The sequence below is a fragment of the Camelus ferus genome, chromosome 3 (genome assembly GCF_009834535.1).
Source record: "Camelus ferus isolate YT-003-E chromosome 3, BCGSAC_Cfer_1.0, whole genome shotgun sequence".
In the NCBI taxonomy this organism is placed as follows: domain Eukaryota; kingdom Metazoa; phylum Chordata; class Mammalia; order Artiodactyla; family Camelidae; genus Camelus; species Camelus ferus.
Window position 1 is genome coordinate 105,843,180 of NC_045698.1, and position 24,268 is coordinate 105,867,447.

The following is a 24,268-nucleotide window of genomic DNA, read 5'->3' on the forward strand; positions in this document are numbered from 1 at the left end:
AATCTCCTGAGAAAAGCTGCTATTTTCAACTCCTGTCCAGAGGTGGGCAGAAGTCTGCTACTGGGGGCTTTCACTCCCTAGAGGGCTCTGGTGCCAGCTGCCTGCCCCTCTGTTTACTGTTCTGGGAGGTGGCCCAACCATAAAAAGTGTGTGCAGCCTGCCTGCCTGCCCTTTGCTCCTGGAGCACATGACAGCAGTGCACAAGGTGGATCCAGTCCCTACACGAGCCCCTGAAGAGCAAAGGCACTTCTTTCTCCTCCTGTAGGTGGCCTGGGAGACATCATGGCTGCACTGAGGATGGTGGGCATGGGAACCAGGTGGTATCCAGGAAAAGAACCAGGGTTCCAGGAGCAGAGGATGAGGGTTGGGGGCAAGGTGGCTGGCAGAGAATGAATATAGTTTTCTGATTTTTAAAAACATTTGCTATGTGCCCCTGGGTTAATTACTTCCCCTCTCTGAGCTTCATTTCCCCCTCTGGAAAACTGGGGAGCTTGTTTACCAAGAAGAAATGGATCTGGTCAACTAAGTCCTACAGATTCAACCCTAGTGGGAGAGTCACAGTGTTGCATTAGCACATCAAAGGCTCTGACAAATCCCACGGCAAAGAAATCCTTTGAATTTTCTTTAATCCAGCATTCCCCATACTTTACTACCCAGGATTCCCCTACACCTACCAGAACCCCCACTGAACACTGTGCACTCTGGAGCGTGGGGATGCTGTGGGCTGGAGGGCCATGTTTCAGCTGTGACTCAGTGATCAGTAGCAGATTTGTTGTCACATGGCCTGGACTCCAGCTTGACTTCTTCCAAGCTGTGAGACTTCAGGCAAGTTACTTAACTTCTCTGAGCCTCAGCTTCCCCATGTGTCAAGTGGAAATGAAATACTCTAACCTGGCTCAGAATTGTGTTTAGCACAGGGCCCAGCACACAGTAAGGGCTGTGTTGTAGCCACCTGCTCACAGGCTGCTGCATCCTAGTGTGAGATGCTGGCAGGCCTGACTGATGTTGTAACTACCCCCACCCCCAGTGCTGAGGACAGATGGTGGCTGGGAAGATCTGAGGCAGAACAAGACTGTCACCAGCCACAGGAAGACCTCTGCCTAGTAGGAGGTCAGTAGCCAGGCCTGGCAGGCTGGGTGAGCTGCAGCTGCCACCTACATAGGCGGTCAGGGGTTTGGGTGGGGCCCACATGTTGGGTTGGCCATCACCTGTCACTTGGTGTTTGAGCTCCATGGAAAAGGAAACTTTTGTCTAAGACAGCTTCCAAGCAGTGCCTTGGCTGCCTTGTGAGGTAGTGCTTTCCCTGTCACGCAGAGAATCCCACCAGAGGGTGGGTGCTATAATGGCTCAGGAAAGGGACCCCTGATGTCCTGTCAGACCCTGCAGCCACCCAATGCCAAGAGGTGTTCCAGCTTTCCTACCAGGGATGGCCAATGCTGCTTCAGCTTTGCACATAGTGATACTAGGCTTCCCCTCTGCTGGGTGACAGGTCCTGCACTGGTGCTGGTGACCAGGGCTCCAGGCAAAAGTTAGATCTGGCCTGGCCTGGCTGTGGAAGGCCCGGGCCTGGTCATGGTCTCTAGCCAATCAGAAATATGCACATCCGCCCTATGTTTCTATAGACCCCTAAGACCACGTTGAGAACCTCAGACTTGAGGAGCCAGTCCCACCACTGATTGCCAAGAGATTGGTGTGGGCTGAGTGGAGAGGGCCACAGCTCAAGGGAAGGCTGGGAGTGGAGCGTCCTCACAGAGGAAGTCTCCAGCAAGGAAAGCAGCCTGGCTGTGAGTGGATGAGATGCCCAGCCCATGGGATGCAGAACCTGGGAGCAGAGCAGGTGTAGGACAGGGCGGCTTTGGAGGGCAACCCCTGTCCCAGCATGGCTGCTCCAGAACCACTTTCTCTGAATCACATCAGATGGACTCGCAGTCTGGAACCTCGTTTTTCACAGTCACCACTTGCTGGTGTAACAAAACACATGCTCTGCAGCGATAAAGTCTGAACGTTTGAGCAAATTAAAAATGTTTATTTATATACATTTAAAAATAGCTCCCTATATAATAAAAGGAAGTACATTTTCATCTAACATTTTCTTTAAATTAGGACACATCTCTATTTCACTTCTGGTTTGATGTGAGACCAGGAGAAACAGAAAAGGTAGGGGGAGGGAAGGGGGAAATGGAGATAGATTGAGTATTTACTGGGTTTGGATTCTCAAGTAATTATTTTGCCAAGTGGTACCCAAACCTCCTCTGGGATGGGAGAGAGGGGATAGTGGTCAGCAATTGTCAAGTATGTTTGGTAGCTAAACTCATGGCCAGTAATGTGATCATAAAACTGGGGCTTCAGAGAATAGACTGCCTTATGTGGACAGTGTCTTCTAAAAAATCTTCAGGGTTTGTTTGTTGTGTGAAACACAGATTTTTTCCAACAAGGGCTGTGGTGATGGGGGAGAGGATGGCAGAAAGGTGGGACAGGGAGAGCAGAGCCTAGGTACGGTCAGATTCCTAGATTCCAGGCTTCATCCTGCCTCTACTTCAAGAGTGATTTCGCAATTCCTGCCTCCTCTGGGCCTCAGTTTCCCCAACTGAAAGGCATGGGACTAGACCCATTTGCACTCACAGCCCCAGTGACTGCTGCTGATGTTCAGTGGTCACCCCATTATGTGTTTGAGAAAGGCTGAAGTCCCAGCCCTGTTCCCTTCCCCTTTCCTAGGGCTGGCTCCTTCCAGGGCTGGACCTGGGGGGAGCAGTTACTGCTGGGAAGAGGCCATAAAGAAGCTCGTCTTCCAGGACTCCTGAGCCAATGCCTCACCTCTACTCTCTGTTCCCGTGGTTCTCTGTGCCTTCCATAGAGTCTAATGAAGCCTACCATCCAATGGGAGGGAGTAGTTCAGCAAAGCTGCCACCTGTCCTGTAAGAGGTGCAGTGACAGGCCCTGGGAGAGGGCAGGGGTGGGTCCTGCCTGGGCCTCCTTGGATTCAGGAGCCACTGGCTTTTGCCTCTCTCCAGGAACAGCCCATGGCCCTCCTGGCTTTATCTCCAGAGCCCAGAGACTCAGTGCTGTGTGTCCTTGGGCGCACAACTTCACTCCTCCAAGACAGTTTCCTCAGGTACAAAATGGGGATGCACAAACTAGTCTTTCCAGGCTGTTGGAAAGAACTAAAATTTAGATATTGGCTATGAGTTCATCTAAGACACACAGTAGGGCTCAATGAATGCCCCTTCCCTCCACATTCATCGCTAAGGGGATCCTTCCTCCTGACTCTGGAGAACCCTTGACCTGTTCTGTGAGGCCAGGCTTAAAGGGAGGAGCAGCTTGGTGGGACCTGGGGAGAAGAGGTGGGACTGGGACCTGGCCAGGCCCTTTACCCAAGCCTGTGCTCTGATTTAAACCCCTTCTGCCTCCTGCTCCAGGGATGGAAGAGGCAGCAGTCACTCAACCTCACTCTCTCCAAAGGCCTCACCATGTTGGCTGATGGTAGGCAATCCTATGAGTGTCTGAACTGGGACACTTTCGAGAGTGAAAGGAGCATGACTTGTAATGTATATGCTGGGTCCACTAGCATATACTGGTTCAGTCCCACAAACCAGTGCACACAGTCACTAGCTAATAATTTCACATCCTAGCTATGGGCTCACTGGACCCTCACAACATTCTGTGAGGTCAGCCAGGCCCAAACTGGCTGATGGCCCACTTTACAGATATGAAATCATAACATTCCCAAGGTCATACTGCTGGTGGACAGAAATCCAGGTGCTCATAATCTAAGTCACAAACCATCACAACAACACAGTGCCACTTGCCCTGTCCCTTCTCCTCACCCAAACTTCCCTGTCTTGCTTTCTTCCCAAGCAAAGGAGGTGTGTTCAGGACCATTACTGGCCTGGAAGGTCCATGAGGCCTGACTCTGTCACTGGTGTCACTCATCAGCTCTGCGACCTTGAGTGAGAATTTAACCCCCCTGTGCTTCAGTTTCCTCCTCTGTAAAATAAGGATAATAACATCTCCAGGTCACTGTTGAGAAAGTAAGATCCAGCCCAGGATCTGGCACAATTTAGGTGCTCAATAAATATTGGTGGTTTGAATGACTGAATAAATATCTGACTATAGGCTGTTCATGTGATGGTAGGAGTGGGCAACCCACAGTGGGTCAACAAATGTTAACTGAGCCCCAGCCAAGTGCCAGGTTCCTGTGCTAAACGTTTTCTGTCCCCTTGGATTCCTCACATCCTTAAGCAGAGGTAAGATTCTTGTCCCCATTTTCCAGATGAAGAAGCGGCAGCACAGGGAGTTTAAGTAACGCGGGAAGGGTTCTCCAGATAAAGAGGAAGCACAGGGATGCTGGAACCCAAGCAGGGGCTGTTAGTGCCCCTGTGCATGGCCTGCCTCCCTCACTGCCTCCCCGGGAAAACGGAGGCCCAGAGAGGGCAGGTTACTTCCCCAAGGTCACGCAGGAGACTGTGGGGGAGGCCTCCAGACCTCCGAGGGTTTCCGTCGCGGAACCCCCTCCCCACGCGCTCGGGCCCCTCCAATCCGCAGCTCTGCGTGCGGGGGCGCACATCCCCCGCCCCCCCTCCACTGTCCGTCAGTCAGCCCGTCCGTCTGGGTGTCTACGCGGGCGCAGCCGTGCACCCCTCCCCAGCCTCGGGCGCTGCGCAAGGAGAGGCAGGGCGTTCGCAGCGCCCGGCCCGCGCCCCACGCCCCACGCCCGCAGCCGACAGACGGCAGCGCCTGCGCCCGTGGCCCCCGAGCCAGCGCGCGGGAGTCGCCGGGGCCAAGGAGCGGCGGCTGCCCGGTGGCACCGTCTCTTGCTCCTTCGTTCGCTCTCCGCGATCAGGAAAAGCCAAGCCCGGAAACCCCAGCAACCCGCCCTCCAAGATGAAGAAGCTCCAGGGAGCTCACCTCCGCAAGGTAGGACGCGAGGGCGGGGGCACACCTGAGGGAGGGGGTGCAGAAGCCCGCCCCCTGGAGACCCCTGGGGAGGCTGGAGAGGGCACCTGCTCCGGGCTCGGGGCTCTAGGGTAGGCCGGCTGAGCTGGATTGCAGGGAGGGGCGGGGTCACGGTCTGCGCGGGGTTGGGGGAGGCCTCCCCTGTCTGGGGGTCGGGATGCAGTGTGATGGGGGCGGGGGTTCATTGGGTCAAGTCCTGTGAACAGGTGTCGGCAGCCACAGGAGGTGCGTGGTAGGGGTGCTGGGGCCAGGCACCCGCCCCTGCCCAGTACCCCCCTTCACTTCCCCCACGGCCTGATTAGGGGGTGGGGGATGTTAGAATAGCTGAGCGCCAGCCTTGAGCGGGACTGATGGGGATGGACAAATGGGAGTGGGGGCTTCGGCAAACCGAGCCCTCATCTGTGGGCTCCACATGGAAGCAGCCTCCGGAGCCAGCAGGGGCACGCTGGTTTCCTTCCAGTGCTCCTGCCCTGCTGCGCCCACCACCTGCTTCCTCCCCACCCCCTCAGTCCTTCTGCAGCTTCAGCTTCCACGCTCCGACCCCAGGCTGCCCCTCAGCCGCACACACTGGAGGCAAAGGCAAGGAGGGAGGAAATGGGAGACCTGAGGGACATGGAGGTGGGGTAGAAGCTGGCATGAGAGGGGAGGCCAAGTCTATGTGTTCTTGAGGCCCTGGGCCCAGACCTCAGCCCCTCTCCACCTTGTCCTGTGGGTCTGGACCTCCCAGCCAAGCTGCACCCGTATGGGAAGGGAGAGTGTTGGGGGAAGTTTTCCTGGCTTTTGGCTTAAAAGTACCAGTCTTAGCCAAGGAAGTCAGAACTCCTGGGTACTGTTTCTGCAGATGCCACTTACCCTGTGACTTTGGGCAAGTCCATTCTCTAATATGGGCCATGGCCGGTCCATCCCCAGTGTGGGGCAGGAAAGTAGGCCCAGAGTCCCGAGAGGTGGGGAGATGTGTGAACTCACAGGGGCTGGTGTTGTTGGCCAGCCCTCTCCAATAAGCCCCACCTACCCCCCCCCCCCCAATTCATTCAAGCTCTCTACCCTTGGGCAGCTGAGCATGGAACCACTGTGATGGTTCTTTTTATTCGCTGACATGTGTGACTTCTTGGGGTCGTTTGTGGGTCTCTTGGGTCTTCTTGAGTCCTATCCCTGTTCTTTCCCATCTACTCTCTCCTTTTCGCTCCCTTCCCACAAGGGCCCCTGCCCCTCTCTGGCACAGGGCTGCTCCTTATGTCAATAGCCATGTTTTGTGAGGCCTTAGCTCATGTATTCCTCCAACAATTCTGGGGCCCAGGTCTTATTATCCCCACTTTATAGACAAGGAAATGGAGGCACAAAGGGGTGCAGCTTACTGCTCTCCTGAAGGTGGGCTGAGCAACCCAGGACCAACAGGGCAGGGGTGGGGCCACCTGGCCTCAGGGTCCCCTCCCTCGGTCTCTAGGACAAGGCGGCAGGGAGTGAGGAAGTGCCAGGTACGGCAGAGGAGCAGCATTGTTCAGAGATGAGCACCAGACTGAGAACTGGGGCTCTGGACCCTGATTGTGCTCTGCTCTGCCCTTAACTTGCTGTTTGACCTTGGGCTCACCCCTTCCCTCTCTGAGACTCACTTTCCTGCACAATGATGAAGTCAGACTCCAGATCCCTATTGTCTCTCTCATCCTGAAGAAAGTATGAGAGCCTTGGCTTGAGAGGTCCTACCTATTCTAGGCCTGCTGCTGCTGGTGACCTACATCTGCTGGTCCCTAAAAGGGGGGGGTGGTGCAGGTGTTGCAAACTCAGATGTGTGTTCCTGTGTGAGTCTGGGTGGGAGTGGGAGGATCAGGGTGGGAGCCTCAGACCCAGGCAGAAGTGTGAAGCAACTCATTAAGCTTCCAGCCCTTCCCTGTTGATTCGGTTGCTTTCCTCTGTCTCTCGATTAGTTCCTTCCTGTCTGTGCCAGCCTCCTGGGATTTACCCCACAGTGGGGTTCAGATTGGCTTAACTTTGGAGGACCCCATCCCCTGTCCCTGGAGCAGGAGCAGGCTTCCCTCTGATTGGGGTGGAGGGGGACAGAAGAGCTGGCAGCATCCTGCTCTTGGAACTCTTTTGTCACCATGGAAACAGAGAGCCAGGACCGCTCTGTGAACACAGAAAGGGCAGTAGCTTCTCTGGGGGGATCAGAGGAACCTCATTATCAGGCCCTCCTGCCAGCTAGCCTGAATGGGACTAGGGGGTTCACAGGGTGACAGGCCTGCCTCCCCACCCCATACCAGGGGCCAGTGTCAACTGGCTACCCCATCCTCTTGGAGTTTACCTGGGAGGGAGTGGCTCCAGAGAGGTGATGCTCAACTAGGTGGAGTGGAAGCCTGGGAGAAGGGACATCAGGGGGAAGGGGTGGGTTTCATAGAGGTCTAGGAGCTACTGCTACCCTCACCCCAGCAGGTGTGAGATCACAGCTAAAGAACCACTAATAAGATATTTGTTTCAACCCTTGGAGTTACTTGAAAAGCAGCTTTTTCCTGCTCTCCATTGTCACCATCACCCATAATCATGCCAGGATGCCCCATCACTGCTCCTCTGGCCAATAACCAGCCTCAGGTGGGATCACCACCATGGTTGTCACGATTACTGAGTCAGCCCAACGCTGTCACCACATCCTGCCACCTGAGCCCATTGCCCTGACTGTCACCACAGCCAGACACCTCCAGTCCTGTGAAACAAGGACTCTCACCATCTTCATCCCAGCAAGGCTTATATGACAACTCCCCAGCAAAGTTTCCTCTGTCACCACCTGATTTGTGTATAGACACCTACTTGGGCTGATGCCAGGAAGGGCAATTTTAGGGGATAAAACAGATCTGGGAGTAGCTGTTTGCCGAGTCCTGTGCTCGGATCTGATCTGGTCCTCGATCACCGCAGTGAATTCTCCTTGGTACATCTTGCCTCACAGAGCATCAGAGCCAGAAGACTGTTAGGTAAAGATTATCTAGACCTGCATTTCCACCAAGTATGTCCTGACATGCTACTCCTTGAAGCCTTTTTCTTAAATAGAATTGGAGAATACTGTCTTTTCTAGTCCCTATTTGGAGTCACAGTGTATATTGGTCCATTAAAGATCCGACAAATCCTGCAGCAAAGAAACCTGTTTTACCTTGTGATAACCCAGCTTTTCCCAAACTTTTTTGATTCAAGAATCCTTTGTGTCATCAAACACCCACGAACATTTTAAGGGATGTGTTTCCTAAAGTTGTGCAGTGAATTGGCACAGACCTGGGACGAGGATCGTGGTCTCCTGAGGCCCAGTCCAGTGGAATCACTGTTTGCCCACAACCGTTCCTCAGCAGGAAGTGGCGGGGGGTGGGGGGGTCTTTCTCCTCTCTGAAAACCATGGATGTTGTTTGATAATCGGCCTTCTTTGCAGCCCCGTCCTTCTCTGCCATGGGGCATGGCTTTCAGAAACAAGCAGGAAAAGTGTAGCTGCCCCTTTCACCTTCCCTGCTCTGGAGTCACTTCTGGGAACTGCTGCCTGAATTTTAGACAGTCATCCTGGTATCTCGGGGCTTCCTTCTGGGCCCTAAGCTCAGACAGCTCACGGACATGCTAACTCACATCTCTCAGGCCAGGATTCTATGCCCTGGAGGAAAGTCCTCCATCTTCCAGCCCCAACCTAAGAGAGAATGCCCACTGGACTTCCCCACCCTCCTCCAATCCCAGGAGGGGACCTTAGGGGCAGCTGGTTCCCGTTCCCCTCAGTGTGTGCATCTCTCCTCCAGTGATAGGAAGATAGCTTTCTAGGACACATCAGGGCTTCAGTAGCTGCTTCCTGCTCGTGAACTAAAATCCACAGTCCTCAGTAGGCCTCCTGGAGCCACACAGCATAAATCTAACCCCAGGGGAGCCCACATTCCTTCCATGTCCCATTCTTTCTAAGTTAAGGGCCCGCGCTGCTTCCTTTTGTCCTCCTATAACCGCTTTTCCTGAACACCCTCCAGTCCTGCTCCTTGGCCTGTGCGCATGCTCCAAACTGCCTGTATCTTTCTTAAAATCTGGTGCCGGAATGGAGTAGCAGGACTCCAGCATGGGTGGTTGAAGACCTTGGCTTCAGCACCAGGAAGCTCTGGGCTGGAGACCTGGCTCTCTCACTCGCTAGCCTTGTAAAAGCTATGGGTGTATCATGACACCTCTTTGAGCCTCAGTTTCCCTTAGGTGAGTACTTAGCTCAGAGAGTTGTTTTGGGAATGAAATCAGGTAAAATATTTAGTGCAGTGAGCACATAGTAAGTGCTCGATACGCGGGAACTGTTACTAAGATCATCATCAAAATAGGACCGTCCCTTGGTTTGACCTCTGTGTTTGCCAAACTAAGACCAAGATGGCTTTCTTAGTGCCTGAGCCACCCTGCTGGTCTCATAAGTTTGTGGTCACCTAAAACCCCAAGGAGCTCCTGCCTATTAACCTGTCAGCCCAGGTGAGAGCAGTTGATTGTTTGAAACAGTGGATTTCTCTGCATTTGGCCCTATTGATTCCATATTCTTGTTTTGGGGAGGGGGCGTCACAGTTCCATCCTGGCCTCACCTTTCTCCCTCACTCCTTTGGTCTCTCTTACTGGCAGCCTGTCACCCCAGACCTGCTGATGACCCCCAGTGACCAGGGCGATGTAGACCTGGACGCGGACTTCACGGCAGATCGGGGCAACTGGACAGGCAAGCTGGACTTCCTGCTGTCCTGCATCGGCTACTGTGTAGGCCTGGGGAACGTCTGGCGTTTCCCCTATCGCGCCTACACCAACGGAGGAGGTATGGGCCTGACGCCCTGCTTGACGGGTGTCTAGGCTAGTGGGCCAAGATTCAGGGTCCCTCCCTCTCTCATTCCCAGCACGGATACTCACACGGTTATCTCCCTAAGCCTTGGCACTTCCTGGGCCCTGAGTGATGGGCAGGGGGGCTGCCTCTGCTTTGTGATGAAGGGCTGTATCTGCCTGTCAGTGATGACTGCGCTCTCAATATTCTCCCATCCCCTCCTCTCCTGCCTTACCTCCTCTGGAACCTCGCTCCATCAGTCCGTTATTCCTGCTCTTGAATCTTCAATCTAGCCTCCTCTCTTGGTTCCTTCCATTCAGGCTGCAAACACACCATCTCTTCCATCTTAAATTCTCTGTTCCTGCTTCGCCATCACGTAGCTGTGCTAAGTGCTCATGGGATTGAGCACGCACTGTCGGCCAGGCCGGGTCTTGGTGCTTTCCATGCTTGTCTCATTTAACCCTGATTGCAAGCACCTGGGTGGGTACTGTTTCCCTGATGAGGCAGCGGGGCTTGGAGAGGTCAGGTTCCTTGCCCAAGGTCACATGGCGGCAACCCAGCACTCCACCCCAGGGCTATCTTCTCCAGAGCCAGTGTGCTCCCACCAGCACTCTGTGTCTCCTCCCACCTCTACCAGACTCCTTACAGAAGCGCAGTTTGTCAGAGCAACAGAAATCCAAATAAGACTAGATGAAGCAGCGACAAGCTGAATTGGGATGACTGGGAAGTACAGGGCAGGAGCTGGCCTCCGAAGCTTCAGTGATGTCCACAGTTCTCTCTGCCTCCCCCCTCCCTGGTTCCCGACGCTTTTTCTGTATGCTGACCTCATTTTTCCCTGGGCCAGGCTTCCTCCTTGCAGGTGGGTTGGGGGTGGCCACAGATAGCTCTGGAATGACTTCCTCCTCAGAACTGCTCTCTCTGAAGGCATCTATATAGAATCGCAGGGAAGGTCTCTAATTGGCCTGGTTTGGGATAGGTGCCCAGGAAGAGGTGGGCTGGGGTTGGCCAGTGTGCCTGACAGCCCTTCCAAAGCCATATGGTGGTGGGCAGTTCTGTAAAGGAGCTGGCTGCTGATCTGGGAAGAAAAGGGAAAGTCGTGGTGGGCACATGAGACCACAGGTGGCAGCCACAAGCGTCTGAGGTGGCACTGCAGGGAGGGGAGAGGCAGGTAAACTGGAGCCAGGTTCTGAGGGGCGTTGGATTCTGTTCTGAGGGATTTGTACTTTCTTAGGCAGAGAATTCACTCATCCATTTGCTCATTTGTTCATTCGTTCACTCTGTGTCTGCTCTGAGCCCAGCCCTGGTCTGGGCACTGGGGCTACAGAGGTGAGTAAATCCCTACCCACCCCCTTAGCACTCAGTGATGTCCTGGCGTAGAAGATGGCCGTCCTGCAGTGCACAGCCCCAGTCCAGGGGAGGAGTGGTGTGAGTGCCGGTCAGGGGCAGGGTGGGGGTAGAGCTGGGCTCTGGGGGAGCCGACCCCCCTGAGACCCTCCTTGCCTTCCCCCCTTCTCGCAGGCGCCTTCCTCGTGCCCTACTTCCTGATGCTGGCCATCTGTGGCATCCCCCTCTTCTTCCTCGAGCTCTCTCTGGGCCAGTTTTCTAGCCTGGGACCCCTGGCCGTCTGGAAAATCAGCCCCCTCTTCAAAGGTGAGGCCTCAGTGGTCCCCGGGGTGTTTTGAGCCTGTGGGAGGCATAGAGGTTGCCCCCCAGCTGGAAACCTCTGGGCAGAGAGGGAAGGGGAACCCAGAAAGAGGGTAGCTTCCTTGGCCTGAGGGCTGCCCCCTGCCCCCCCCCCGCCCCGCCCAGGTGCCGGCGCCGCCATGCTGCTCATCGTGGGCCTGGTGGCCATCTACTACAACATGATCATCGCCTACGTCCTCTTCTACCTCTTCGCCTCCCTCACCAGCGACCTGCCCTGGGAGCACTGCGGCAACTGGTGGAACACAGACCTCTGCCTTGAGCACAGAGGCTCCAAGAATGGCAATGGGGCCCTGCCCCTCAACCTCACCAGCACCGTCAGCCCCAGCGAGGAGTACTGGAGGTCAGGCCCCGCAGTGGCCAGGGAGGGACAGAGGGCAGGAATGAGTCCCCAGGGGGCTCAGCATGCACCTCAAAGGCCTAGTTCAAGTGCCAGTGTTAGGTGGACTCTAGGTTCTAATCCCAGCTCTTCACCTGACCAGCTGTGTGACTTTGAACAATTTATTTGGCTGCTGATGCTTTATCTTCGAAGTGGGTATATGTTAATAGTATTTGAAGGTTACTGTGAGAATTAAAGGAAAGAAGGCATATAAAGTGTGCCATCCAGCCTGGTAGGTAGTGGGCGCTCAATAAATGCCAGCTGGTAATAATGATGCTGATGATGACAGTAATAGTCATCTTTTGGAGCCTCAGTTTCCTCCTCTGTACAAGGGGGTAATAATAATCTCTGCTTCATAGGATGTTATCAGCCAGTGACTCATTCATTCATTCTTTCAGTCAGATTTTACTAAGCACCGACTAGATCAGTAGGTAAAGCACTTAGCAGAGGCCACGATCATACATAGCAGGGATCATCTCAGGTTAGTGTAACAGGACGGGAGACTACAGTAGAGGAAGGGGTTGCTGGGAGAATTGCACAGGTAATGCAGGTAAAACCCTGACCATGGTGCCAGGCATGCTGCGAGCCCCTGTGAATGGTGGGTGTCAGGAGGGCACCGCTGCCCATTGGCCTGTCCCAAAGCCCCAGTTTATGGTTGAGAAAACAAGGCTCAGGGGCTTGCTCAGGACTTACTGGCAGAGGCAGCACTGGCACCAAGGAATCCTGATCCCTGATCCTGTTCTGGAACTTTCCAGAGTAGCCTGGTCCCTAGGTAGGGAGCCTTGGCTGACCAGAGAACACAGATCGTACACTTCCAACAGTTTCCCTGCAAAAGGCTGCTCTTAGAAATTTTCCCCTAAATGAGTCCCATGTCTTCAAATGTTTTGGTCTCCAACCTGCATTTATTACACAGTTCATTCATTTGTCCATTTAAAGGCCATCCAAAGTGTCTGCACCTGCTGACTGGTGGGTAAAGACAGGCTTGGGTCTGCAGCTAAAAGCCAAAGAACATGACGTGGTCACTGGCAGCTGCCAGGGGTCTCCATGGAAACGCCAGCCCCACTGCATCAGTTGGGGAGTGGGCAGCAAGCAGATGGCAATCTCACAGGGCTTCGCTGAAGGGAGTTTAGTGGAGGGACTTCAGAGGTGAGGGAACCCACGTGGAAAGATCAGGCACTGGGGACCAGCAGGAGGGACAGCCACCCCTGAGCCAAGGAGGTGAGTGGAGGGACTAGTGTCACCAGAACCAGGGGAGACTTGAAGCCTCGGAGGAAAGGCTGCCCAACAAGAGCTGTGCTAAAGGAGACGGCAGTCGCAGTCAGACCCTTTGGTGGCATGCGCCTGTGCACGCGTGTGAGTGTGTGTGTGTGTGTGTCGATGTGTGTGCAAATACCTCAACCCATCACCCAGTCTCCTGCTGTTCCTTCCCATTAGCTAGACCCAAATAGAAACTGAAGAGGAAGGCAGCCTGGATGATGAGGTCTGCAGAGGCCCACCTCCTGGGTGCAGAGCTGGGCAGCGAAGGACAGAGAGGAGTCAAATAGACAATAGGCAGGAGAGCCTTGCCAGCTGGCCTCAACTTTACTCCACATCTATGGAGCATGGCAGGGTGACCAGAGGACACTCAGACCTTCTCTCCCACAGCCGCTACGTTCTCCACATCCAAGGCAGCCGGGGCATCGGAAGTCCCGGGCAGATCCGCTGGAACCTCTGCCTCTGCCTGCTACTTGCCTGGCTCATCGTGTTCCTCTGTATCCTCAAGGGTGTGAAGTCCTCGGGCAAGGTGAAGCTGGGAGGCCTTGGAGGCCTGAGGGACTGGGAAGGGTGAGGGCTTCCTGGAGGAGGCAGGGTGTGGACTGAGCCTAAGAGGTTGAATGGACTTTAACTGGGAAGAGGGGACAGGAGAGGACGTTGAGACTGGGGGAGGCAGGCATTGTCTGAAGAAAGATGTGGAGGTGAGGCTGGATGGTGGCTAGGCTCCCTCACTAGACTAGAAACGTGCCAAGGGCAGAACTTATCTGTTATTCAAGTTTATATCCCAGTTCAGTGCTTGGCACTTTGAAGAAGCTCAGCAAGTGTTTGTTGAATGCTTGGAGGGTGGGTATGAGTCAAGGTTCCTTCACGTTCAGTTGGAAAGTCCAAAGTGTCTACTTCAGGCATGGCTGGATCTAGGGGCTCAGTTGGAGTTATCAGGACTGTCATTCTCTTGGTCTCTCAACAATGCTTTCCTCTAGATTGGCTTCCTCTTTAGGCTTCATTCTTTGTGGGGTTGCCCCTAGCAGATCTAGGCTTCCATCTTACCTGCTTAGTGATGGGGTCTATCTTGCCCCAGTTTTCAGAAATCCTAGAATTAAGCCTCACTGGATAGATGGCTCTTATTCCCATCCCTGAACCAGTCACTGTGGGCAGGAGGGTGGTCCTCTCCTTGGCTGGGCCGGGGTCACATGCCCACCCCTGGAGCTGGGAATGGAGTCAGCCCCAGGTGGGGAAGTCAGGCTACTGTTACCTGCAGAAGGCCAACTGGATGCTGGGGAGACAAAGCCGCGGATGCCCGCTTTGGGTTAGGAAGGGCCATAAAGCTGTTTCAGAGGGACTTGGAAACCCTCTGAGTGGTTTACTCAATCATTTATATATTAGAACGTGTCCCTCTGCAAAGTGCTGAGAGATGTTGTCCTGGAGGAAGAGAACCACTAAAAGAAAGGCTAGAAAGACAGTGTAGGAACCATTTAGAAAGATAGGAGAGTAAGCGGGGTGCAAGCGAAGGCAGTGAGGAGCCTGACACTTGGTAGTGTTTGCTGAGGGAGGGGCTGGAGGTTTGGGATCAGATGAAGATGGGGCCGGGAGGAGTCTGGGCATGTCCATTGTCTGATGACCATGTGGGCTGGGCTTGAAGGGGGGCGTGGACCAGGGTGCAGTGGAGCTAGAGAGAGTGGATGGATAGGGACAGCCTTGGGAAGCAGTGTTGGGACCTTGCTGATGGGATGATGTGTGGAGGGAGGGAAGGAAGATGGAAAGAGAGCATCCCGGATGATGGCTGTCCCCAGCTTGGGCTCCCTGAAGGTTGGGGAGGCACGTTAGTGAGATGGGAATTTCTGAGAGGAGCAGGGAAGAGAGAGGGTCACCCCCTTCCATCCCCACTTGCTGTCTCTCAGGTGGTGTATTTCACGGCCACGTTCCCCTACCTCATTCTGCTCATGTTACTGGTCCGCGGAGTCACCCTCCCAGGGGCCTGGAAGGGCATCCAGTTCTATCTCACCCCTCAGTTCCACCACCTGTTGTCTTCCAAGGTGAGGCCCTCGAAGCCGGCATGCGGAGGGAGGGGTCAGGCCTGAGCTAGGGGGTGGAAAGAGAGCTTCCTGGGGAAAAGAGGGGCAGGGGGGAGGAATCCTCCACATGGTGAGCCCCCTGTACCAGGCACTGTGCTTGGCACTGTGTCTTTTTCCTTCATTATTATTCACAATCCTATGAAGTAGACTTTATTCTCCCATTTTACAGATGAAGAAACCGAGGCCCCAAAGCGTTAGTGATAAGCTTAAGGTCACATGGCTAGGGAGTGGCAGAGTTGGGATTCCCACTGAGATCTGTCTGACTCCAAACCCCAAGGAGGGCATAATAGAAACAACAGTAGTACTGACAGCTAATGTTTCTTATTTACTAACGGATGACTGTGCCTGAGCCTGCTCTAGCACTTGGCATATCGGTAAGTCACGTAATCCTTACCACTGCCCTCTGAGGGAGGTACTGTTCCTATCCCCTCAGTACAGATGAAGGTCCAGAGGCCCAGAGTGGCGATGTGGCTTCCCCAGGCTACACAGCTAGAAAGTGGTGGAGCTGGGAGTCGAAGCCAGGCCCCTCCAACTCCAGGGAAGTAAAGGGGTTATGTGGGCTTATTGTCAGTGTGCATCTACTGAAAATTTACACAAGGCACTGCTTCCTTCAGAACTGGATCAAGCATCTTCTACACCCTGGATGGGGAAATGAGGCTCAGAGAGGGGAAGGGACTTACCCAAGTGGTGGAGCAGGGCCCGTGTCACTTGTGAGCCAGGCTCTTCACCGCAGCATCCCTGGACCTGTCAACTGGCTTGTGCCCCATCTCCTTCCTCCTCGGGACACCACGGTGTGCCAGCCCCTTTTCTCTGCCTTCCATCTGCACCCCTCCCTGCCACAGGTGTGGATCGAAGCTGCTCTTCAGATCTTCTACTCCCTGGGTGTGGGCTTCGGAGGGCTCCTCACCTTTGCTTCCTACAACACATTTCACCAGAACATCTATAGGTCAGTGCTGCCTCCCAGACCTGTGGACCTGGAGTGGGGAGGCCCTTGCAGGGTGAGGGTGGGGCCCGCTCACCCTGGCCTGTGTCTGGACTTCCCCGGCAGAGACACCTTCATTGTTACTCTGGGCAACGCCATCACCAGCATCCTGGCTGGCTTTGCCATCTTCTCCGTGCTGGGCTACATGTCTCAGGAGCTGGGTGTGCCTGTGGACCAAGTAGCCAAAGCAGGTGGGCAGGCTGCTCGGCCTTGGCGGGTGAGGGTGTGTGTCGAGCCCAGATGGGCTGGGCAAGTGAGTGTATGTGTGGGCCAGCAAGGTTGTGGGTGGGTGTGTTGAGTGTGCATGTGGGTGTGTGCACACACGAATGAATGTGTCTTAGCTGCTGTCTGGGCGTCCAAGTGCAACGGGATGGGGGTGCGAATGAGTATGTGTCTATCTGTGTCTGGAGATAAGCGACTCTCTGTAGGAGGTGGTCTTCTGTTTTGTCAAGCCTTAGAAGCTTGCCCTAATTGTCCGAATGAGTCACATCCTGTGTGGAGATGCCTTTGCTAGTGAATTGAGGGTTTGAATGGTGTTGTGAGTCAGTGTCTTTTGTCAGTGGAAGTGCCTGAGTACGTGTGTTCATGGAATTGTTTGTGCAAGTGATTGTGTACGTAAGCATAGTCAAATGAGGCTTTATATTTGATTTTCTGTTTACTCATTGCTCATTAATTCATTTAATTTATCAGCCTGTGTTTGTAGATCACCGACAGTGTGCTGGCCTGTCTTGAGTGAGTGTTGGAACTATGCAGTGAGCGTACATTTCTGCATTTGGCCAAACTAGCGTGCCCAAGTGGGTATAACTGTCCGTGTGCATTTGCGTATGAGTGTGGGGCCCCCGAGTTCCCCAGGCTGCTGACCCCGTGTGCCCTGGGCCCAGGCCCCGGCCTGGCCTTTGTCGTCTACCCACAGGCCATGACCATGCTGCCCCTCTCGCCCTTCTGGTCCTTCCTCTTCTTCTTCATGTTGCTGACCCTCGGCTTGGACAGCCAGGTGAGCTTGTCTCCGCCAGTGGGTGCGCCTCGTGGTGTGTGTCTGTGATGTATGTGTGTCTGTGTCTCTCTGTGTGTATCTGTGGGTGATGTGGGTGTCTGTGTGTGATGTGTCTGTGCGTGAGATGTATGACCGTCTATCTGTGTGTGTCTGCGTGTGATGTATCTGTGTGGATGATATGTGGGTGATGTGTATCTCTGTGTGTGTGTGTGTGTGTGAGACACGTATGTGTGATGCGTATGTGTCTCTGTGTCTGTGTGGTGTTCTCTGTGTGTGTATGTGTGCGCTGGAGGCAGAACTCTGACCCTCCTCCCCTCCTCCCCCCAGTTTGCCTTCCTGGAGACCATTGTGACAGCTGTGGCAGACGAATTCCCGTACTACCTGCGGCCCAAGAAGGCTGTGTTTTCGGGGCTCATCTGCGTGGCCATGTACCTGATGGGGCTGGTCCTCACCACCGACGTGAGTGGTGCTGCAGGATGGGGCAGCCAGCGGGGACGGCTGGGGCAGGCGCCTGCAGCACTGTCTGTGGCCAGGCTGTGCGCTCCCCAGACTACCTGCTTCTTCCTCTTTGGAGGAACCTAGTCCACCCCAGGCCCTCTCTCCCAGGGGGCAGCTTGGCCTATGACCCAGAATCTTGGCTTTGGATTCTAAAAGACCTAGGTTCAAGCCTCGATCCTGCACTTGCTGAGTGACCTCAGGACAAGTGGCTTCACCTCTCTAAACCTGTTTTCCCACTGATAAAATGGGGTCTATGTCTAGGCTGTTTTTGAGACTCAAGTCAGATGATAAGGGGCTTGGCGGGAAGACAGCGGTCACACTGTCATCATCTTGCCCTCCCCGCCAGCCTGGCTGCTTCCTGTTCGCTTTCTACCTGGAGAAGGGGTTGCATTGGGGAGTGAGGCTGAGATGAGGGGACCCCAGAGCTGTGACTTGTATTCCAGGGCGGCATGTACTGGCTGGTCCTTCTGGACGACTACAGTGCCAGCTTCGGACTAATGGTGGTGGTGATCACCACGTGCCTCGCCGTCACCCGGGTGTATGGTGAGAGGGGCTGTGGGAGGCAGAGTCAGGCTCCCCACAGTGGGAGAATGGGCGTCTACCCTGGATTCCCCCTGTGCTGGGTCCCTGGCCCCAAGGGCCAGGGTTTCTGGCGGGGGCAACTGGGGTGGAGGGGGTGCTGCTGGTGCTTGTGGGGCCTGTGGGTGTGGCCATTCTCCTCCCTTCCCTGTGCAGGCATCCAGAGGTTCTGCCGGGACATCCACATGATGCTGGGCTTCAAGCCGGGCCTCTACTTCAGGGCCTGCTGGCTGTTCCTGTCCCCAGCCACGCTCCTGGTAACTGGGGGTGGGAGGGAGGGCTGCTGGCTGGGGGCTCGGGGGTGAGAGCAGGGCCTCTCTGGGCATTCAGTCTGGTAGGACCTCTGTGGGGGCAGAGGGGTGGGTTGGGCACCAGGACCCAGGTCTGCTCCCCTCCTCCTTGAGGCCTCTGGCTTCTGCAGTTGTGCTGGGCCCGGCCCTGCCCCTGCGTTTGGTTGGCAAAATGACTGGGCCTTTCTCGGGCCTCAGGGCAGGGGCCTTGAGGCTATGCTTCTCGGCCTTAGGGTTGGAGCAGCTCAGGGATAGGCCATCTTAGGAATTAGGGTGTTCCAGAGCTGGGCTGTCTCAGGCCTTGGCAGTGGGTCAGCCTGGGGCAGGGCTGTCTCGGGACCAGCTCAGGTTCTGCTACAGCTTGGGACTGGCCTACCTCTGAGACGGGGTGGCCCTGGACTGGGCTCTCTCAGGCCTTGGGATGGCCCCGGGCCGAGCTATCTCTGGCAGCTCGAGGCAGCCTGAGGTAGCTGAGACCTGGGCTAGCCCAAGCCCCGGGGCCTGCCCGAGGCCCACTGTGATGCTGGGAGCCCCCCACCCGCAGGCCCTGCTGGTGTATAGCATCGTCAAGTACCAGCCCTCAGAGTATGGCAGCTACCGCTTCCCAGCCTGGGCAGAGCTGCTGGGCATCCTGATGGGCTTGCTGTCCTGCCTCATGATCCCGGCCGGCATGCTGGTGGCTGTGCTGCGAGAGGAGGGCTCGCTCTGGGAGGTGAGTCTGCCCGACCCCTGCCTGCCCTCAGCCTCCCCGGCCTGTGGCCCTGCCCTGGGCCCACCCCCTATAACACAAAACATCTGCACCAACACCTTTTCCAGAAACTGCAGGGTCCTTTTAACCCAAAAAGCATTTTTTCTAACGAGTAGCCTGAACTATGAATCGATTCAGATCTGCTTGGACTGTGGCAGCCCTGGGGGCTAGAGTCCTGCCCTGTGTCCCCTTACAACCTTCAGGGCCTGCAGGGGGGCGGGTTGCACAATCCAAAGACCACTGATGTTGGCTGATGCCCACATGTCTTGGGGGAACCTGAAAGGCCAAGGGGCTTATCCAATGCCCCATGAGTTGGGCAGGGCTCAGGACTTGAACTCGGGTCCCTGGCTTCCCTGTGGAACTCAGGGTCAGAGACAATATTGAGGGACCCCAAAGGGTGGGCTGTCACTCTCCTGTGAGCAGGAGCCCTGCCCCACGGCCAGGGCTTTGTGGAGAGATCCAGAAAGCATCGAGCATGCAAGCTGTTTGGCATGGGGATCTGCAGGCTCGGAAGAGGGAAGGAGGGACCTTCTGTGGGCCCGTGGATATGCTGTGATACTGCGTGGCCACTGGAGATCCCATCGCTCTCTGAGCCTCAAGTGCCCTCTGCACACTGAGCCGTCCACTTCTGAGGCCCTGGGTGTGGAGTCCTCTGGTGACAAGAGACTATCATAGTGAGCGGAGCTGAGCAAGCCTGCTAGGGGCCCAAAGACAGCCTTGGGACGGACACACACACACACACACACACACACACACACACACTCTCCTTCAGAGGTGTATGGAACCACTAGTACTGCTTCATCAGAGCTCATTGTTAAACATTCAGGAATATTCTGAGCCAGCTGTTAAACCATTGTTGGCTTGAAATTGACGTCAGGCCTCCTGTGCCCCTTCACCCTCCTCCCCAGCCTGCTCACCAGCACACTACTGCCCCCACTCCTCATATACCCCACAGTTCCTCAGCTGTCCTTCAGCTTCTGGAGAGGGGCTCAGAGCCCTTCCTTGGCAGAAATGGGCTGTGTTCACACAGCACAGACCACAGGGGAATCCTGGAGTCCAGCCACTGCTCTGCCTCCAAGTGCTGTGCGACTTGAAGCAAACCCCTTGCCTTCTCTGAACCTTAAGAGCCCCAACTGTGCTACTAAAGGAAACTTGTCTCCTTGCATGAGAGCCACGGTGTCTGAGAAAGGAAGAAGGGAGGGATGTTGCTCAGGGTGGAGGCTCCAGCCCCCAGGAAGCTCATGGTTCCCAAGCCTTGCTTTGCCTCCCTCCTACCCTCCTGTCACCACTGCCCACAGCCAGGCTGAGGGGGCAGGTTTTGGGGGGACTGGTGAGCCTGTCAGAGGAGTCATTGCCCAGCTCAGGAGTGCCACCTTCAGAAACCAGGGTTTCCAGGCATGGACATACTAGGATCGGAATCCTGGGTCTAGCCACTTGCTAGCTCTGTGACCCTAAGCAAGTGAATGTCCCTCTCTGAACCTTGCTTTCTCTTGTCCTTAAAGCGAGGACAGTGATACCTGCCCATAGGGTTGCTGTGAGAAGAAAAACTCATCAACATAGTACTGTGAGAGGCAGAAAAGCAGAGTATTTTTGAATTTTCAGAATGGGGTCAGGCAGCCTGGATTCAAATGCTGGCGCCACCACTTCCCACCTGTGTGACCTTGGCCAACTTAATGTCTCTGAATCTTACTTTCAGATAATATCCATAGGGGTGGAGGTAATAATAATAAAAGTAATAACATCCCTCTCATAAAAATGCTGTAAGGATTAAATGAGCCCATACTTAGCACAGAGCTGGGACGTGGTAAGTGCTCGGTTTTAGGCCACGGGTTCTCACTTCAAAATCAGGGGGTGATTTTGCCCTCAGAGGACATTTGGCACTGTCTAAAGACAGTTTTGTTTGTCACAAGGGGATAGGGTTGGAGGGGGAATGTTACTGGCATCTAGAGTTCAGGGATCCCACTAAACACCCTTCATGGTACAGAGCAGCTCCCACAGCGGGGAGCCCTCCAGGTCAAAGTGTCAGCAGTGCTCTCAGATCGAGAAACCTTAGGAGGCACCAGTGTTCAGCAGGAAACAAATCTTTAAGCCCTTGCTCTCAGGGATTTTCATGCAAGAGACAGACAATAAACAAATAAACACATGAAGGCAGTAGTAAGTGCAGTACTTAAAAGCAAACAAAATATGACAAAACCAGAGTATAGGAACAGAGACTGATGGAAGATGGTGTTCCCGCCAGGCCGACGTGGGGAGACCTCTCTGAGGAGGTGTCAGAGACCTGACTAAATCGCCAGGATGATTGGTTTAGATGTCTAAGGGGAGAGCATTCCAGGCAGAAGGACAGTCAGTGCAAAGGCCCTGAGGCAGGAAGGGCTGGCCAGCAAGGAGGTTTTAAGGCCAGCAAGGAGGTCAGTGAGACTGGATCAGAGAGGGTGGAGGAGTGACCAGAGCCAAGATCATGAAGATAGACAGGGGCAGGAGTATTTTGGATTTCAAATGAGATGAGAAGACTTTGGTAGGCTTCTGAGCAGTGGGGTAACATACTCTCAATGCATTTTAGTGGGTATCACTGTGCTCTGAGTATGAGGCTGTGCTACGCCCTGGACTAGGGTACTGCTCACAGTATCTCCCGTGGAATCTACACTCAGCAGGCTCTACTCCATGTTGGTTGTCTCCCTTCACTGAAGAGTCTGGGGCTCTTCTCCCTGGCAGGGCAGGCAGAGGGCTTTGGCAATGTGGTTTGAAGACGGCCCTCGAATGTCCACGCTTAGTCATCATCTTAGTCAGCTCCCTCCTTCGGTGGAGACTGGGGCTCGGAGAGGGAAAGGTTAGCATCAGAGTCAGACTGAGGCAGAATGTCAGAGACCTGGAGGTCGGGGACGCTCTGCCTCAGTCCTCCCCGTGCACAGCTCCCTCCTCAAAGCTCAGGACTCAGCACTTAGGGGAGGGGACCCAGAGTGGACTCCTGGACTGACTGCCACGTAATCATAACAAGAGCCACTGTTTACTGGGCCTTAGCTTGTTCCCAGCACCCTGCCAAGCGCTTCATTTTAGGGCCTCACTAACCACCTTTTAACGGCATCATGATTCCCAAGTTATAGATGCAGAAACAGAGCTTAAATTCCGTGCCCAGAGGCACCCAACTTGTGACTGGCAGGGCGGGATTCTCTCCAGGGATGTGACTCCATCCCTTGGGGAAGTAGTGCCCCTTCCTTTACCCCGGGTTGTTGCAAAGACTGAGCTGGGTGACGCGGTAAGGGTACTGCCCGCCCCAGGCCGGGGAAGCACTCCGTGAGCTCTGGGTCTCATCGCTGTGGTTGCTCTGCTGCAGCGGCTCCAGCAGGCCAGCCGGCCAGCCATGGACTGGGGCCCGTCGCTGGAGGAGAACCGGACGGGCATGTACGTGGCCACGCTGGCCGGGAGCCAGTCGCCCAAGCCACTGATGGTGCACATGCGCAAGTACGGGGGCATCACCAGCTTCGAGAACACAGCCATCGAGGTGGACCGCGAGATTGCAGAGGAGGAGGAATCCATGATGTGAGACAGAAAGCAGGCAGACCAGAGGCCCTGCCGTCCCCAAGCATAGCTGTGTGCCCTCTGGGGTTCTGAGAGGCCTGAGGCTGTGCGAGGTTACCATGGTGATGCCAGTTCTCGAAGCAAGTTCCTCTTTGTGGCCTCTGCCTCTCTTGAAACCTCTGTCTACCCCCGACACACACACACACACACACACACACACCCACACCCACACCCACACCCACACCCACACACACACCTGAGAATGAGACAGCACAGCCCTTCTCGGACTAACTGAAGCCAGGGAGGAGGGATTTGCCCAAGGTCACATGGCAGAGGGGACTGGACCCCAGGCCTCCTGACCAGCCAGCTCCCTTTCTCCTGTGGCAGCTGGCACCTCCCTCTCATCTCTGTTCAGGGCTCAGCCCCCTCCCTTTTCTCGGGGAGCCTGCCCCATACAATTCAACGCAGCCAGAATCTTAAGCCAGGCGGGGATGCTCAGGATGTCATGAGGCCATTGGGGCCCCAGGCATTGAAGGTTAGCAAGTCGAGTGGGAGAAAGATCCTTGTGGGTTCATATGTATGTGCACAAGTGCCAGGTTTTCTGAAAGACATGGGACCTGAAGGACCTGGAGGATGGGCAAGTTTGGAGGGAGAGAGAGGAGGGCAGTATGGAGAGGGCCTCTGGCCAAGGCACTGACCCAACCCAGGTGTGAAGGTCAGAATGTAGCCCCCTTCTCTTCCCCTGGGGCCAGGAGGCACCCTGGGGAGAGACCAAGGGCATGTGAGCAGGGGGAGTGGCGGGAGAAACAGGTGTTACCAGGTTACAATAGGATTCAAGTGGGAATGAAGATTGATGGTGGGTTGGGGGGAGCCGGGGACAGGGGTGGGGGGTGGGGGGGTACTGGGCAGGGGATTTGCATGATCTGGTTGTGCTGTAGGTAGAACGTCCTGGGTCAGTGTACGGGGTGGAACAGAGGGGACGTGGTGGAGGTGGGAGGCCTGCAGAGGGGCCAGTGCCCAAGCTTGGGCGTTAACGGGTGGGGCTGGGGAAAGAAGGAGAAGCCCACAGCTTCCCTCTCTGGACCCCATGCTTTCCAGGGGAGGGAGCCCAGGGCGTGATTCAGAGGGGAGGGAGGCCTGCCCTGCACTGTGGTGGTGGGAACGAGCGGTCACAGTCGGAACCCAGGGCCCCTCTCTCCCCTTCTCCCATGTCCTGGCAGCCATCGCTGTCTCCTCCAGCTGCAGGAGGAAGTGACCTTGGCTGTGGACGATCAGGCAACTAAGAGACTCGAAGATGGTCCACACACATGGCTGTCTGGTCCCAGTGCTGCCCCCTCTACTCCAGCGCGGGGCCCTGGGCATGGACATGAGGGTGGAGGCAGACAGCAGAGGGCAACTGACCCCCCAGGCCTATGACCAGAGACCTTGGCATCTCAACCCCCAGGCAAAGGAGGGGCTGCCCTGGGGACCCTCCTTCCCTGAGAGATGAGGGTGGGGTGGGAAAATGCCTGAGCGGCCTGCT

General features: G+C 55.3%; 1 protein-coding gene across 1 annotated transcript; it reads left to right on the forward strand.

Annotated features, from left to right (window-relative positions):
• Positions 1-4,654: 4,654 nt before the first annotated feature.
• SLC6A7 (solute carrier family 6 member 7) lies at positions 4,655-23,601 on the forward strand. The gene is made up of 14 exons (XM_032477099.1): positions 4,655-4,914; positions 9,547-9,730; positions 11,252-11,383; positions 11,543-11,777; positions 13,458-13,596; positions 14,966-15,100; positions 15,982-16,085; positions 16,188-16,312; positions 17,003-17,115; positions 17,443-17,574; positions 18,057-18,156; positions 18,349-18,449; positions 19,027-19,194; positions 22,562-23,601. The coding sequence occupies exons 1-14, from the start codon at positions 4,882-4,884 to the stop codon at positions 22,769-22,771; spliced, it is 1,911 nt and encodes a 636-aa protein (XP_032332990.1). The 5' UTR covers positions 4,655-4,881; the 3' UTR covers positions 22,772-23,601.
• Positions 23,602-24,268: the final 667 nt, after the last annotated feature.

What these genes read in the sequence shown, in the direction of transcription:
- SLC6A7 (XM_032477099.1), top strand. Translation starts at nt 4,882, where the DNA reads ATGAAGAAGCTCCAGGGAGCTCACCTCCGCAAG. An exon ending in CCCTCGGCTTGGACAGCCAG is followed by an intron (nt 17,116 to 17,442) that starts GTGAGCTTGTCT and finishes TCCTCCCCCCAG; the next exon opens with TTTGCCTTCCTGGAGACCAT. An exon ending in GGCTGGTCCTCACCACCGAC is followed by an intron (nt 17,575 to 18,056) that starts GTGAGTGGTGCT and finishes CTTGTATTCCAG; the next exon opens with GGCGGCATGTACTGGCTGGT.